Raw genomic sequence first — 16,774 nt, 5'->3', positions numbered from 1 at the left:
TTATCAAGATCGGTGAGGATGGCTGACTTGCCGTGGCAAACGCTGATGGGAAATACCGAAAGACAAAGACGAGAAACAACAATAAATCAAATCTCAACTGTTTCGATGTTTACAGTGATGATGATCACATTCTGAATCCAAAGGTCACCGTGTTCATTTCCCTACTACTTGAACACGTCTGCTGCAAACAGCAAACTATCAAAGCTCCTTAAGACAAAACAAATCAGGTCAGCTGGAAAATATTCATGCTCTTTAAATGATGATGGTAAAACAATGACTGAAGTGATGCTCCGGAAGTGTGTTTCAAACAAGAGCTGATGTTCACAGGCACCCAGCTGCTGTCATGTAAACACTTGGGCCCAAGAATCGAAGACCGGCCCCTCGGTTCCACACTCGCACACTTGGATAAACAGTGCATTACATCAGTTATAAACGTGATTCAGATGACGCAGGGTGTCTTCCGTTCACTTTGGCGACACACTTTTGAAGTGCCAGGAGATTGTTTTGAACCATTGCATTGCCTTCATTAGCGCTGACTAACAGTTGACAAGCTTCTGGTAAAATGACCCAGATTGGTCAATCCCTCATCCACTCTTAAAGTTGGAAGTTCCACGGCCATGGTTAGCCAAGACCATTAACATTCACTTTAAGCACCCACATTTGATGGTATCGCCCAAGTACCCCATTAGGAGGGGGTGAAAGGTACCAAATATCATCCATCATCTCCAACAAAAACAAATCTGAAAATGAATTTAGTACTAATTCACCGTCAAACACACTGAGGACGTTTACATGACGCGCCAGAATACCGAATTATTGCATCAGTCCGACTAAGTTCGAACTTTTAAAGTGCATGATAACACTTTACTATGGAGGAGAAGTTTTCTCTTAGTTGGACTAAATGTCCTGGATAATGTGGTTAATAGCTTGACTAAGCTGTTATGTAGCCAAGTAGCTCGACTAGGACCAGACTAGGTAGAAGGTTATTAGAATAGCCTTCTATACAATGGAATTATGTGTGTAACCTGATGCAGTAAATGTGTTTCGATGTTAGCCGACGTCTGCAGTGAGTGAACACATAACAAACCTGACATCATCTGTTTTGTTGTTGATGTTTTGTAACTCACAATCGTGTGACAAAAGTGTCGATCTGCCTTGAGTTGCACACATGCCCTTTTGATTGTTCTCACAAGAAGATTAGAGGAGATGAAGGTTTAGTAAAAACATGATGACCTGAAAAAAACATTTTAAAGAAGCTTCAAACCACAAAATTGTAGTTAAAGCAAAGATATTGATGTAGAAAGCCTGTCCTGACCTTAATAAATATCAATATTTGTTTTGTTAGATGGGCTATGTGTGGTGCACTTTCATCTAATCTTTCAAGAATCTGGAGGATAATTAGAAAAAAAATAATAATAATAATCATATAATGGCCATCTGTTCTCTTCTATCTCACAGTGGTGAAGATTTTAAGTGAGCGGCATCATGATTTGTCATGGGGAAGTTGGATTAATAGAGTAACACAAAAGTGCACCATCAATAATGAGAACTGGAAACTTTGAAGCACTGTCGGCAGAAAACCTGTCTCAGTTACAGTAAAAGGGCAGGAGGAGGCCCATACATAGAGAGAAGACACCATTCCTTCCCACACTGTTCACAGTTTAGACATGTAGAAATAGCTGACTCATGTGTCACTGTCATAGAGGAGGAAGTCCTTCTCCTATATAAGGGTCCCGACGTGCTCCTGTTCAGCGATAAATGAAAAACCACTAGTCAGGCATATGATCATTATTTATTTGTTATTTATTTTGTATTTAATATTTAACACCGTCTGTCTAAATGTTTTGCCGCTACTCTGTCTTCTTCATTCTCTCCCTTCCCTTGTCGTCTTCACTCTATCTCCCCGACTCCAACCCTTTGCTGGCCTTCGACGGCCAGGTCAGAGAGGTTCATCTCTACACAGGTAATTCAATATTTGCACACATCTCAGAAAACGGGAACTCGAACCTTTTCACCTGTTTTTCTCGGTAGAAAACCACAGACACGGACTGTACCTGAAGATGATGGAGGATGGGAGTGTGGCAGGAAGCTCTGCTCAGAGCCTCAGTAGTGAGTATCAACAGGACATTTGATTTAAAAGTGTTTTATAGAGATTTCAAAATAACCTTGTTTTACATGTGTGAAGGTGTGATGGAGCTGAAAGCAGTGAAACCAGGCCACATAGTGATCCAGGGACAGCTATCATCCATGTATCTGTGTGTGGATCCAGCAGGCTCACTGAGGGCGCAGGTAAACACACGTTTCCGTTTCACTGCATGTTTACATCGACAGAGCTTATTCATCGTGGGTGTGCACAGCTGCATTGGTCTGTTATGCCTCTTAGTTTTACGATTACCAGTAGTTTACGTTTGATGTGTCGTCACTTTCAGAAACACTACACAGAGCACGACTGCACCTTCAGAGAGCTTCTTCTGGCAGACGGATACACTCGCTTCCTTTCTTCCTTTTATGGATTTCCCGTGTCCCTGGCATCGAACCGCTCCCCAGATCGACAAGCACTTCCTTTCACTCGATTCCTGCCACTTAAGAATACTCTGATGAGGCAGAGTCTTCCAGAGCAACCCAAAAGTACAGAGGGATACGTTAACCTGGACTCTCATGACCTGTTTGGCATGCACAGAAATACTCTGGGAAGTCCTCACTTCTCAGCAGACCACAAGAAATAGTGCTGTTTTTTATTCCTTTGTCCAATTTAAATTCCACTTCTGCAGCTCAGTTTAGGGAGTCTATTCATAAACATGCAACTATGTTTGCACATATTTCTTAAGGTATAGTAAATTATTTTATTGAAATATTTATGAAGGGTTTTTGTATTATTTAATAATTTATTCCTTTGTAAATTGTTGATCAATGATTTCTATAGGTCATGTCATAAGAACTGTTTTTAAACTCACAGAGAAAATGTAATTACAAACACTTGCAGTTTGAAGGTTCCAATGTGTTGAATATTTTTCTAAGTAATAAAAATATTGCACCTTGTTCCATGCCATATCCGTGGCACTGAATGTTCAAAATAAGTTCTCACACTTATAATGTGACGTTTGTCTCACTCGATTCTAACTTTACAGGATTAACAGTTAAGAAACACACCTGCCAACCTAATGTTCACTTTAGCGTCCTCTAGTGGGGCTGCAGTGTATTCGCCTTCAACATATTTCAAATGATGGGAAATTGCTTTGACACAGCTGTTGTAAGAGCAGCAGAGACAGAGAAGTCCAAGAAATGGAAATACAATGGTTGTACAGTGTTGTTTGTTGTTTATTTTAAATGCACATATTAATTCATTTCACCACATTTATGTCATCACTAAACATTTTTAACAGAAGGTTACATTGAAAACTAAACAACACATAGGCCCATATCATCATGTAACTATGCAACATTCAAAAAAGACTGTCCTTCATAAATGACATGAAAAGCTCACCATTAACATCAAGTTCAAATATCTGGGAATGTGGTCAGGTTGTTTATTTGAAAACATGTTTGTCATATTCTTGTTTTGAGGAGGACAATTAGTACTTAACAAAATTGTTTTAATGGTTTATGACATTGTGTAAAACAGCTTATAGTTTGTAAATGGTGAATGTTGTATAGCATGCTAAATTGAGGAAGCCATTGTATTTATGTGCAGCATTTAAGTTAACTCATGTCACGGATGTTACAAAACGTGACATCGCAGTGGATTTGTTGCTAAGAAAGCGCAAATAACAGTAAAACAGATTTTTATTTCAGTGATAGTTGGATAACGCCATAACACAACCCAATGCCTTTAAAGTTATCACCAACCAAATAAACCATCAGGAAGAAGAAATACTGGGTTTTCATTCAGTGTGTACATGCCAAAACCAATAGAATATTGTTTCCAAATACTACCATAAAAAGCGTTGTGATTCTGCCAAGGTTCTTATGAGTGGGGTCAAACGCCGCCGGTAATATCGAATAATGAGAATTTTGTCAACATTTTTTGAGAAAGAAGAGGCGACGACGACGATGAGGCTCTAGTGTCAAACTTCTAACGGCACAGAGACAGACGGCGACAACACTGAACGGTAATGTAAATATCTCTTAAGAAGGAAAGAAAGTACATATATATATATATATATATATATATATATATATATATATATATATATATATATATATATATATATATATATATATATATATATATATATAAAAACCCATTTGAGTCAAACTTTGAGGGCAAAACTAAACTCAAAAAGCCGTCCAGAAAAGTAGTGAAATTCCCTCATTTTTCAAGAACAACTTGGTTCATTTATATGACGATCTTCATCTTTTTGGAGTCACTCGCTGGCACGATTAGGCTGTCATGTGTTTACCTCCAGTGACATCACTCACACTAAACTAGTATTACACTGATTTATGATTCAACAGCACCCATTTTGTAGGCAATACACGATCAATTCTTACTACATTTTATGCACTGTTCCAGAGGAGTGTGGGGGGACGCTTTAATGTCTAGTCTTTCATGTGAGCACGATGAGAAGCCCCATTATTTGATCACATTGACTGGAGACACTGAATAAAGGTTGTCTATCTGTTGTTGCACTGGTGCACACGTGACCGTGTCACTTGCTGGAAAGACAGGCTTATGTGTTCCAGGGAAATTGAGAACAATACTGTCGGTGCTTAACAGCTTAGTGGGTGTTTAAAGGTCAGTAATGACAGACGAAAGTGGAACATTGATTTAATCGGACGCAGCAATGAGGGGAAGTGTTGTCCTTGGAGGTGCAGCTATTTTAATAATCCAAATGTATTAGCTTCATTTGTACTTTTATTTCCAGAAATAGCATGTCACTATTTAAACACATCACTGGCAGCAACACAAAGTCAGCCCTTTATGAGAAAAAAATACAAAAAAAATCATCTTTATTGGAAAAAATAACTGTGATAAACACTGTACTTATGCAACAGCTTTGAAAACGATTCTCTTGAACTCACAAACAAGCTTCAGTGTTGTATTTCAACACGGTAAAGGTCATGTCAGCTGCTTCAGGTCACATAAGCCAAAACTACACCAATGTGAATTTTGTGTATCACTTACGGGAGAATGCTGAGTGTGTGCGCTTTGTATACACCAGAGCTTAACAAGTTTGTAATTTCAACCACCTTGTCATATTTTCCTTGCCAATAAAGTAACTTCACTTCAAACAAACTAAGACTCGCAGTTTTATTGCACAAACCAAGGTTAAAGACCCCTGAGAATTTACAGATTAATATCACACGTTAAAGTTGATCAAGTGTTTTTGTTTTTTTATCTTTCATCGCTTCACGCCGAGTATGTTTTTGTTAGATTTTTGGAATTGGCTTTTTCACAAAGAAGCCTTTTACTTTTTAACTGTGACGTGAAGTTGAACGTATTTGTTGCATAAGCTGCTCTTCTGTTTAAACCATCAGACAAGTCGAACCGGAAGAGCATGTGTTTTGGTTTTAGAAATGTGTCTCAAATGGACTGATACTTCTTCAACACGTCATGTCCTAGAATATGAATACCAGCCGACTAATGGTTGAACAAAATCAAGGTAAAGGTGTTTTTTGTTGTTTGTTTTTGAACATAATTCAAACAAAATAAGTCAGCATGGTACTTCAATCTCATCTCACTTCAGTTCATGTCTCCTCTAATGATCTAAATGGCCATTCAAATATCCAATACGCCGACTTGCCAATACAGTTCAGTGCATTGAACATTTAACAAAGCTGATATTTCTAAATAAGTTAGCCCTATCTTTATATTCACAATGTCACCCGGCACAATTTGACCTGAATCTTTCAGCCCTATACCTGAGTGACCAGAGGCTCCCTCAGATACATATTTCCTCCTTTAATGTCAGTGTTCTGTCCTGCACACAGTCCTCCCAGAAGAGTTCCATTCAGAGGGTTGCAAATACCTTCGATGGCATAATAATCTCCCTCTAGATCCCGATCCCCCTCGTCGGTTTCCTCACCCTCCTCATCTTCCTCCTCCCAAAGTGTCGTCTTGACGTGGGTGTACTCTGTTTGGTCCTCGCACTCAGTCTCTCGGTGGTAGAAGTAGCTGAAGTTGGACACTATGACGGGCACCGGCAGTGAAATGGTGAGCACACCAGCGATCGCACACATCGAGCCCACCATCTTTCCCCACACTGTTTCTGGATACATATCACCGTAGCCCACTGTGGTCATGGTGACAACAGCCCACCAGAAGGCATGTGGGATGCTTATAAATGCAGTGTTGGTATGGTCTGCCTCTGCAAAGTAGATGGCGCTGGAGAAGAGGATGACGCCGATGAACAAGAAGAAGATCAGCAGGCCAAGTTCTCGCATGCTGGCACGAAGTGTTTGACCCAGGATCTGGAGGCCCTTGGAGTGACGAGACAACTTGAAGATTCGAAAGACCCTGACCAGCCTGATGACCCGAATGATGGCCAAGGATGTGGCTGGACTGGCATCATTGTCTTTGGCCAGTTCTGTTCCAAGAGTGACGAAGTAGGGCAGGATAGCACTGAAGTCAATGATGTTCATGACGTCTTTGAAGAAGTGGGCCTTGCTCGGGCAGCACGCAAAGCGCATGAGAAGCTCAAAGGAGAACCAACATATGCACATGGTCTCCACCAAGAAGAAGGGGTCCTGGAAAACACTGGATGGAGGTGGCATGCTTTCTGACACGTTCCTTTCATGAGAGTGGTACTTGTAGAAGTATTCCTGCGGGGGAAAAAAAACAGAAAAGAAAAAATGCAAGCAAATAAACTTTAAAATAATGACTTTTTCATTCATTTAGATGAACATCAAACAGTGTTGACAGCTGGATTTATTATCTTGGAGGCACGTATGAGAACTTGTTTTCAAGTAGTGTGAAGATAATTACAACTGTGTTTTTGGTTTCCTCCTCATATGGCATCATTAAACGCGGTACGCTGAATGAAGAATTTGCTTCTGTAAAGAACATTAATACCTCTTTCCAAATATTAAAGAAAGCGGGATTAAAAAAATATAAGACCTGTTTTCACTCTGCTCTTTTTCATTCTCTGCACCACAAAAGCAGAAATATTGACTGAGGTGTTTGCAGTGTATCAACTAAGAAGCCATGTGATGTAATGCTTACACAAATGTCTAATAACTTGTTGCACAATTGCAATGTATCAGACGACTGGAATGAAGATTCATTCATCAACATCTAACAAATCTTAGTCTGTAAAATGGCAAAGTGAGGAATGGAAAATCTAGCATGGAAAATGTATTTGAAAATCATTTCTTATCAGCAGTGCAATTGTGGCATTGCTATTGTAGTTCTTAACCATGCAGTCTGGAGGTCAGCCAACCTTTCTCTGGCAGGACTTTCCTCAAATTACAATGAAACATTTCATATGAGCATGCTCTCTGAACTTGTGTAAAAAGGAGGCGTAGTCGCTCAACTGATATTTAGCAAATTTACCCCACAAAAACATTGATAGTAGTTTGATAACCCTGCACACTGCCATCTGACCTCTGATTGGCCGACAATTTTAGTAACATCATAAACGTGTTTGACATCTGTGGCTTTACATTTCCATCATAGCAGTACCAATCTCTTTTTCACGCCACCTGTCCTTCCGTCTTCGTGACAGTTAACATTACACGGTAGTGACAGATAGTTGGAGGTTTTACAACGTCTTGCATTCAAGTTAAACGCATAGACCCCCGGATGTGTTGGGAATGTAGGCATCAAATTGTGTTTGTTATGTGAAAGCTGAGTGCTATATGAATGAACCCAGAGTACGACAGTGGTGTTTGGTAGCAGGTCTGTGACAGTGTTTATTACTAAAGGTGCTCATCTATGTGTTGATCTCATCAGTGGGCTCTCCTAAGCCTAAATATAACTCGTGAGATCTCTGTACAGAAACATGAGAGTGTCTGGTTTCACCACTCCTCATCCATCTCCACCTCCATCACGAGTCCATCTCCCTGGTTCCGGGTCCATGTAGTACTGCCAGTGCAGTTCAGCGTGTCTGCTGCTTATTTGAAGGAAGCCTCTTTCATTTCCTGGCAGCGCGGCTGTGCAAAGGCAGCCTGGCCTAGCAGAGCAGTCTTGGCGGAATGTGTTAACATGACCCAACGTATTCCGCTCATCCTGTGAGACCTTTGAGTGTCCAGTTCTAAGCCTTAAGAAGGCTCCGGATCACTTTAACTTATATGTTGTGTGACCTTTTCCCTACACACCTTCAGACGATACAGTATGTCATATCTTTTAATGACATGCATGGTCTCCCTCTGTACCCTTTAGCATTTACTGAATCTGACTATATCATGTTTAACAGTTGGTCAAAGAAGGCACACTGTCAACCACCCTGGTTCCTCCTCTGACTTGGCTGCTCGACTCCAGACGTACTGGCTCGTGGCTGTACCCTTGATAATATGCTTCTCCCAACAGACTATAGTAACCAACTTAGCTCATGATGTAAAGCCAAACACCTGCTGTGGATGTTATCACGTTTCTTTTCCATCCAGGAAGCCTTCCATTCAAGATCAAACAACAAGGCTTGAAGGACATTAACGCTCACAATTCTGACTTTGGCATGATTTAAGAATGACTGATTCAGTATGTGCGTGTGTGTACAGGAGTACAACAGCAACATGACAACGTGGAAGAGATATATGGTTGGCTTGTGGACGTGACAACCACAGAAAATTCTGAGTTAGATACAAATAAAGCTACAACGATCGGATCAGTATTACAATGATACATACCTCTCGTGCCTCTTTCTCAGTCCTGAATTCCGGCAGCGTCTCCAAGCAGAAGATGAGAATGGACACGACTATGACCATCACACTTATGATAGCAATGATGCGAGCGCCAGAGGACGACTCGGGGTGCTCAAACAGCATCCAAAGTCTTTTCTGTATTTGGTTTGTTGGTAATGCTCGTACTTCCTCTTTGGGGAAACCTTCGTCCTCCTTGAAGCGATTCATGATGTCCTCTCCCAGCTCATAAAAGAGAAGCTCGTCCATGAAGATGTCAAGGGGGATGTTTGTCGGCCGTCGGAGCCTCCCGCCTGACTGGTAAAAGTACAGAATGGCATCAAAGCAAGCGCGGTTCCTGTCCAAAAAGAGCTCATTTCGTAGTGGGTCAAAGTATCGTGATCTTCTCCGAGGGTCACCAAGCATTGAGTCCGGAAACTGAGCTAGAGTACGAAGTTGAGTTTCATATCGCATCCCTGATACGTTGATGGCCAATCTTTCGCTGAGGGCCCAGCCGCTCTTCCATAGACATCCAGAGCGCCGGTTGTCCTTCTTCTTTTCCTTCTCGTTTCCACTGAGCTCCCTCTCTCCCTTTTCCTCTATGTTGAGCTGGTTCTTCATCTGCTTGTCTTTTTCTCCATCGCCGTCTTTCCATCTCCCTTCTCTCTCATCACCCTCTTGATCGCTGCTATCCATTCTCACGTGGATCCTCGGTTAGGCAATGTTTCAAACGATTCTCCGGAGAACTTGAAACCAGCAGGACTTAAAAGCAATCCCTGTCTGGAACCAGAAGAACAGGCCAGTAAGGCTAGCTGCTCCAGAAGGCATGAGAAGCATTGAAAGCGCAGATTTTTCAAGTTTGTTTTTTGGTTAAACACCATGTGCAGAAAAGCCATATCAGATAAAAACAAAAGTGGAATATAGGTTTCAAAAGCGGAGAAAGAGAGAGTTTGAAAGTGCGACAGCAGCATTTACTCACTGAGAGTGACAGAACTGTTGACAGACACTAATGACACCAAGAGAATTCACATGGTTGGTCTCTTCTGGGTCGTCGGCTTGTTGGTCTCCGCCATTCTGCACAGCTGGCATAGACCTTGTGCTTGTTTGGCTGTCCGTCTTCAGTGCAAACTCCACTGGTGCCCAACTTAGTCCAACTCTCAGAATAGGGTGTACACTAACTCCTCTTCCAGTTGTTTGGCTGGGGAACATCCACAATCCTGTTCTGACCCTCTGAGTACTCACGTTGTCTGTCTTGAAATTTTCAGGAATGCTGTCCCGATGAAATTCAATCTCGGACGGACCTCTCAAACCCCTCCCCGTCCTTTGCCTTCAACTTAGCTATGAGGCAAGACAACCTTCAACCGTCCTATCGAATGTCACCTCTGCCTGGGACTGGTTGATGTTGCCCTCAGTCAAGAGCATGGATTTCTGACAGACAGTGGGCAGACTTTAAAATCAGTTTAGCAGAGCAGTTAAAAATAAAACTCCTTGCAAAATGATTTATAGTTTCATATAAGGAAAGACACTTAGCCAGTGAATCTCACTGCTTGTATTTGCATATATTCTTAAAGCAAATATCGGGTGTAGTGAGACGCAGTAACCAGAAATGTATTCCAAAATTGCTCTCACTATTTTGCGTGTAAACTGTAGCCAGTAACCTGTTGCCAACTTATAAATGAATAACTGTGTTTATTTTTAAAAAGATATTTAAGATTAGGTGATAAAAGGCTAAATAAAAGTAAAGCAGCCAGTTAACAGAGAAAAATCAATCAATTAGTATGCTTAAAAAGCTGGAATAGCGTATCATGTTGTATCATATCACTAATGGGGGAAGGGGGGCGTCTTCTAAAAGTAGAAGCAGTCGGTGTACTGAAGCTGATGGAGCGACCCTCTTGTACTTGGTGGCTCTGGCCTCTTCATAAACAGTCCTCAATGAATTCATGCTACATGAGAGTCAAAGTCTGTGCCCCAATATGCTTGATCAAACTCTCTTTTTGAAAATTTGAGATTTTGTTATTCATTTTCTGTGACGCGCCTTGAGAGAAATGGTTTGTTTTGGAGCATCGCATTGTGTCTGGATGTTTGGATGGGTGCTTACATAGCTCTTTTTCATTGTTTGCTCTCAAGATCAAAATTGAAGGAAGAATAAAAGCAATCTAACCTAATCTAAAATATTCACAATGACACAGGCTCTCATTAAGAAGACCCCGCTCCAAGACAAGCTTCAGCCAGTGCTGGGTTGTGCAGTCACCTGGCTCCTTCCACCCTTGGCGTAGGTTACCTCGAGGGACTCTGGCTTCACCCAGTTGTCCGAAAGCACTATAGGTGTGCACTTGACACAGGATTTTTTCGGTTAAGATTTTGCCTGGGAAGGACTTGCAGGTTGTCGCGGGGTCTCCCTTTTCTGTATGTATTCTGTATGTAATGCACACGTACAATAAACTCAAGTGTCCTATGACCTTGACCTTGGATGAATGGATGTACGTGACCGAGAAGATTTTCTACAACTTTGACTGTATTAAAAAAAATAGTAAGATGAGAAAGAAATAAAACTGCACAAGATTAATCACAAATTTAAAATACCAAATAACAAAATGCGAATGATTAGCCATGAATTAAAAGCAATATCGTCTGGATCTTGTAACACACTGCTGCTATGTGCCTTTGAAGCACAGGCCTATGTTGACCTTTATTTGGGAGCTAAAACTGCAGCCTCCTCTGTTAAAACAGGAGCTTTGAGAGCAGTTTACTTTTATTGTGTTTTGGATATATCAACACATTTTAACTCAAAAATGCGTAACACCGTAGATGCTGTATTATATTGGCCTATAAGTTCTCCATAGGTGACGTCAGCGCTTCAGATTATTGTCATGATTTTATATATTTATTTATTTTTGTTTGTTTTGAATGCCATAATTTTGGGAATAAATCCTTAGCCACTTAATACTGCCGTCAATAGATAAAAAATATGTTGAAGTTATTATCGTTATTATTGTCCAAGACGGATGTAGGTACAGGTAATCGCCGAGAGGGGTCGCTGTTGAGGCAGAAACATCAGCCGACCGGTCCTGACTGCAGTGTAACAACCTCAGTCTTTTCTTCTCTGGTTCATTTGCGTCACAACAGCTTGAATTGGGAGGTAACGTTTGCATCGTTCATAAAGCAATGTGTAGGCTACATTGCTGCCATTGAATGATGTGGTAAATCATAAAAGGAGAGTGAGTGAAATCGATGTGTAAATTCAATTGCCAAGAATCCAAACGTATTGAACATACTTATAGTCGAGGTTCAAAGATAAAGACACTGCCAAGCAAATGCTCACAATGCCTCACGTTTTCAGCGTTTGATGGGAACAAAAATGTGTGCAAAGCCATGCATAATTTCCGGCCTCCAAATCTGTGGCATCGCAGCTTGTATTTCAGACGTCCTTAACTTTCAATGCAAAAGTGTCAGCCTCAATTGTGTTGGCTACAGTGTCTAACCAATCCATATTGTTTCCACATCAGAATCGGTGTCCAGTGTCAAAAGTCGTTACAGCAGATATCAGGAAGGGAAAAGACGACGACACGTTGCTCTCAAATATCAAGACACAGTTCCGGTTGACCTTAAGATTATGGATCAGTGCAAGGTGACATGTTTTTATCTCACAGGAGGGAAAGGCCCCGGCGTGAGCAGCTGTATCTTCTCAGAAACGCTGGCAGCAGAATGCATACATCCACCACACCTGAAACTTGACAAACTCAGCGAGTCATCTTTCGCTTTCTTGGAAGACATTTTGGACTTTTGTTGTGTTCTTACGTCAGGTCCCATCAGATCAGTCAGTGTTTAGCAGTTTCCTGCTCCTGACAAGCTGACGACCCAAGTTAAGCGTGACACGCAATTCACGCGGCGTAAATCTGAAAACAAACATCCGACACTGCTGAAGTCACTTTTTCCATTTATTTTTAATTTCATCTCAATGATTCTGAAGCAATTTTAATGTCTCTGAAAAAGCATCTCATGACTGTTAATCAGTTATTCATTCAAGCTGCTATGGAGATTGGTTCACATTAGATCGCATTGACATTCATACATTTTAAGTCTCAATAGTAGAAATATGTTAAATTATAACACTTCTATTGATATGTTTCTATTTTTTTTCTTCAAAATATAAAAAGATAGATCATGAACATTCCATTGAAATATACTTTGTACAGTTCTTGATGAGTAGTTCTTTGTGATCCGACATTTGAAAAATAAAATCCCACTTCAGTTAGAACCAGATGCGCCAGCGACCTCCTCTCCTCCCCCTCTCCAACATGGACCAGTAGCTAAGTCTGTTTTACACATGACAAAGAAATAGACTTTTTTCTTTGAATCTTTGGGACTCCTCTGCGAATGATTATCAACAAAGTCAAAATCATGCGTTACCACTAACCCATGAAAGTAATGTGAATTGATCGACTGGTCTCTTCACCTCTGTAAAAGCAAATAATCATTCATGGTGGAACCTGAAGACAAACGGCTGCCAAATGGTTGCAATCATCTAAACAGGGAAAATACAGTTAAGTGTCGATTAGTGGCATTCGTGGTCAGATTGCATAAAAAGAAAATACAGGGGTTCAACCGAAACAGGCACGTAGGAAAGGGAGTTGTCGATAATGAAGGATCACAATCCACCATTCTTAACCTTTCACGGCGCCTTCTTCTTAAATGTATCTGGTCATCACACCCTGAACACTTTCGGTTGCAGAAAAATAAAACAGACTTAGGTAGCATTCCACACATTCCGACTCATGACGAAATGAAAAGGCAGTATTTAAGTATTTCGCGAAAGGAAAGGAAAGACATCTTTTTTTCACCCCGCCTTCAGCAGGGCAGTCATGACGCGGATAATGAGCGCATGATAAACTCAGTAAATAACACTTAATAAAATGCATGAGTACAGATTTTTGCTATTGTGCAAGGCTCTTCCAGAAGCTGTATCCAAAATGTCAATAAGCACCTTCCTCACCACCAAAGATGGACTATCCTGGCACCTAAACATGGAAAAAAAAAAACGTTCTTTTTTGTCGACCATTTAAATAGAATGGACCATCTTTGTTAAATGGAGTAATGTTTTAGACCCTGTAAACCAATGTAGATCCCAGTGAAGTATCTACATCCCACCGCTGAGTCTTATACATATTGGTGAGCCTCCAACTGCAAAGTACTGGGAATGGACAAAGACCATTCAGCTGCCTGAGCTGAGCCCTGAACCAGCAGGGCCTGAACTCACTTGGAAAATCAAGCCAAGAAAGAGGTGCACGGAGAGCTTCCATTTCCATTTTCTAACACCAGTCTGTGCTTGGGATACAGGTATCTTTTCTCAATGCCTTGGTACTTCACTGACATCATACTGGAAGCTCTGGCTCACTGCTTTACGCTTCGGCGACTGGGTGCTGTCTGAACCAGCCGGCTCGCCAGAGGTGGCAACTCAATGGGTAATGAGAGGACATGACCATCTTGAACGGAAAAACAAGACGAGCTACCTAAGCACACTCATGCTGACACTGCGAGTGTGAGTGCTTGACCGTTGCCTCTCAGAGGAAGACGCTCTACGACACGGCACAGTGTTCATAGTAATCAGGAAAGGATTCATGACAAAGGTTGCTCAGAGGCAGAGGGGATATGTCAAGACTCTTGTTCCCCCTTTAGAGATTATCAAGTCAAAACGCATGCGCTTTTTTCCACATCACTGTGAGGTGTTCACATTATCATTTACTAGGTTTTAACAAGTTAGAAATAATATAGCAGAGAAAACAAATACACCTATATCCACACGACGACACACCTGAGTCCTTTAACACGCAAACTTTGGAATGGCAGTTGGTTCCATGCAGACCTGAAATCTCTCTTGACTCTCTGAAAAGTACGGAGCCTATCATTATCGCGAATGAGCTCTACTATATTACATCTATCTTATGTTTCGCTTGACAAAAAAAAAACAAAACAACATAAAGTAAATTCAGCTGTATGTTCTTCCAGAGCAGGTTTGCATCAAGTACATGATGTCATCGGCATACGTTTGCATTGAGAGACCCCCTTTCCAGCTGGCATTTAAATGTTTTTCTGCAACTTAAACACAGACACAAATAACTTTTTTGTTTGTTGTTTACGAGTCAACCAATAACAGTGTCCAAAACTGAACCACATGATCAAATTGATACTCAGCAGTCCTGCCATTAGCACACAGCAGCATGTATGGGCTCCACTTTTTCCACCACTATATTAAAGTTTTGCATAAGCTCAAGTCCGTCTCCTAGCATGTCTACGGTGTAAAGCAATACAATGATTTTTATCTGTGAGTGGTGGGTTGGTTCAGTGTGGAGGTCAACACTTTTGTGACGCTCATCTTTCAATAACAAATCCTATCGATTTTTGTGTGCGATGCCATACGCCCTCTCTCACCGCTTCCTCAACTACAATTCACAAATATTCCCACCCACGGAATCAGTGACATCCCAGGGTGCACTTAGGCGAAAACAGAGCCAAGAACTAACCCATAACCTTGGCATTGTTTTGGTAGCCCACAATGCAACCGGAGGAACCAGACTTACAGTATTGTCATAGGCGATTTTTCCAGCTGACTATGGTGTGGTTATTGTGCTTTTGCAAGTTGTGCGCCATCTGTGTGTGTCTGATGTGAAAGGTTTACTATCAATATTCAGTATAGTTATGATGATGATGTGGTCACACTCGTGCCCAGCCAGCCACTTCCGGTTGACTGCTTGTCCTGTCTCTTGATGGTGGTCAGGTACGATCGCAGCGGCACCCAATCGTACACCGCCACTGGCCACTCTTGTTTCAAGTGGCGTCTGAGCTTCCAAGCTTCCGTCGCACTCCCATTACTGGACTTTACATTTCTTATCTCTGGATGTAAATTGTTTGAACACTGAGCACACAAAAGCTGAGTGTACATGCCTCACGCACCTCAAGGTTCTACCTTAAAAGGCGGAGTCCTCCTCGACTGACAGTGAGGAAGCACTAAATCCAAGTGCTACTGCCTACCTCTCTGTGCCTGAGTATTTTAGCAAGTCCCTTTTTCCCGTCACATTGTCCCTATTTGTCTTTTACCTCCTGCCAGTGTTTACCTCTGATCTCTGCTATCTCACTGGGTCTATTTCACCAGCAGTCATGGGCCTCTCTTTGCTCCCGTGGTGGATATACGGAGTCCTTTTTGTGTTTTAAGGTGTAGTCAGTGACCCTCCAATTCGGGAGACTGATACTCTTATTTCCTGTGTAAGTATAGGCAGTGTTATTCGTCAGCGATAAAATTCTCAATCACATTTAAATGCCAGATGAAAAAGGTTGTGACCTAGGCTCCCGCATCAGGGTGCAAAACCTACACATAGTTTCTACTTGTTACCAATCATGTCAACCAAAAGGGAAGCAGAGACAGGAATTTCAAGAACTTCTCTACCTTTGAGGTATGGATTATCATCTTTAGCGCCTCTGTTGACCTTGCTACAATCAAGACACAATCCTGGATTATTGCCAAAGAAAAGAAAAAAAAGATGAACCAAGCAGTTTTAAGTACAGTGAGCATTGGTTTTCGGATCTGCTGCTAGCGTTGCTACGGTAGTTGTGCAAATGGGTTTGAGAAAACAAAGGCTACAGACAAACCGTAGAGAACACAAAATGGTAAACCATCAACGGTGTGGAACCTGGAATGAGGAAAGTAGGGCAGTTCGGAGCAGAGAGATTTTCATCAGACAGGGTGTACTTTTGCAAACATACATGTTTCTATAATCAACATTTTTAAACTCTTCAAAACAAAATATAGCTCTTCTCTTTCATTATAATCTTTTTTAAAACATTAATTGCATATAACATTTTTTAAAATTAATTTTATATATAGTTTTTTTTTTTGTATCTCTAGCACCCTTGTCTTCAACTAAGGGCTTGCAGAAAAGACAGTCATGCAAAGTCATGCTGGTAAACAAAGTTACAAAAATGCATTTTCTTTTTTTTCTTTAAG

General features: G+C 41.2%; 2 protein-coding genes across 2 annotated transcripts; one reads left to right on the top strand and one right to left on the bottom strand.

Annotated features, from left to right (window-relative positions):
- The first annotated feature begins 1,839 nt into the window (after positions 1–1,839).
- On the top strand, positions 1,840–2,726 carry fgf21 (fibroblast growth factor 21). The gene is made up of 4 exons (XM_053866192.1): positions 1,840–1,963; positions 2,032–2,109; positions 2,186–2,289; positions 2,430–2,726. The coding sequence occupies exons 1-4, from the start codon at positions 1,840–1,842 to the stop codon at positions 2,724–2,726; spliced, it is 603 nt and encodes a 200-aa protein (XP_053722167.1).
- A 2,144-nt stretch (positions 2,727–4,870) lies between these two features.
- On the bottom strand, positions 4,871–16,763 carry LOC128758819 (potassium voltage-gated channel subfamily A member 7-like). The gene is made up of 2 exons (XM_053865181.1): positions 8,785–16,763; positions 4,871–6,762 (listed from the first exon to the last, which is right to left on the bottom strand). The coding sequence occupies exons 1-2, from the start codon at positions 9,469–9,471 to the stop codon at positions 5,857–5,859; spliced, it is 1,593 nt and encodes a 530-aa protein (XP_053721156.1). The 5' UTR covers positions 9,472–16,763; the 3' UTR covers positions 4,871–5,856.
- Positions 16,764–16,774: the final 11 nt, after the last annotated feature.

Source organism: Synchiropus splendidus, chromosome 5, assembly GCF_027744825.2.
Source record: "Synchiropus splendidus isolate RoL2022-P1 chromosome 5, RoL_Sspl_1.0, whole genome shotgun sequence".
NCBI lineage: Eukaryota > Metazoa > Chordata > Actinopteri > Syngnathiformes > Callionymidae > Synchiropus > Synchiropus splendidus.
The sequence above is the reverse complement of the archived record's forward strand: the minus strand, read 5'-3'. Positions and strand labels throughout refer to the sequence as shown.

What these genes read in the sequence shown, in the direction of transcription:
- LOC128758819 (XM_053865181.1), bottom strand. Translation starts at nt 9,471, where the DNA reads ATGGATAGCAGCGATCAAGAGGGTGATGAGAGAGAAGGGAGATGGAAA. An exon ending in CTGAGAAAGAGGCACGAGAG is followed by an intron (nt 6,763 to 8,784) that starts GTATGTATCATT and finishes TTTCCCCCGCAG; the next exon opens with GAATACTTCTACAAGTACCA.
- fgf21 (XM_053866192.1), top strand. Translation starts at nt 1,840, where the DNA reads ATGTTTTGCCGCTACTCTGTCTTCTTCATTCTCTCCCTTCCCTTGTCG. An exon ending in AGAGGTTCATCTCTACACAG is followed by an intron (nt 1,964 to 2,031) that starts GTAATTCAATAT and finishes TTTTCTCGGTAG; the next exon opens with AAAACCACAGACACGGACTG. An exon ending in CTCTGCTCAGAGCCTCAGTA is followed by an intron (nt 2,110 to 2,185) that starts GTGAGTATCAAC and finishes ACATGTGTGAAG; the next exon opens with GTGTGATGGAGCTGAAAGCA.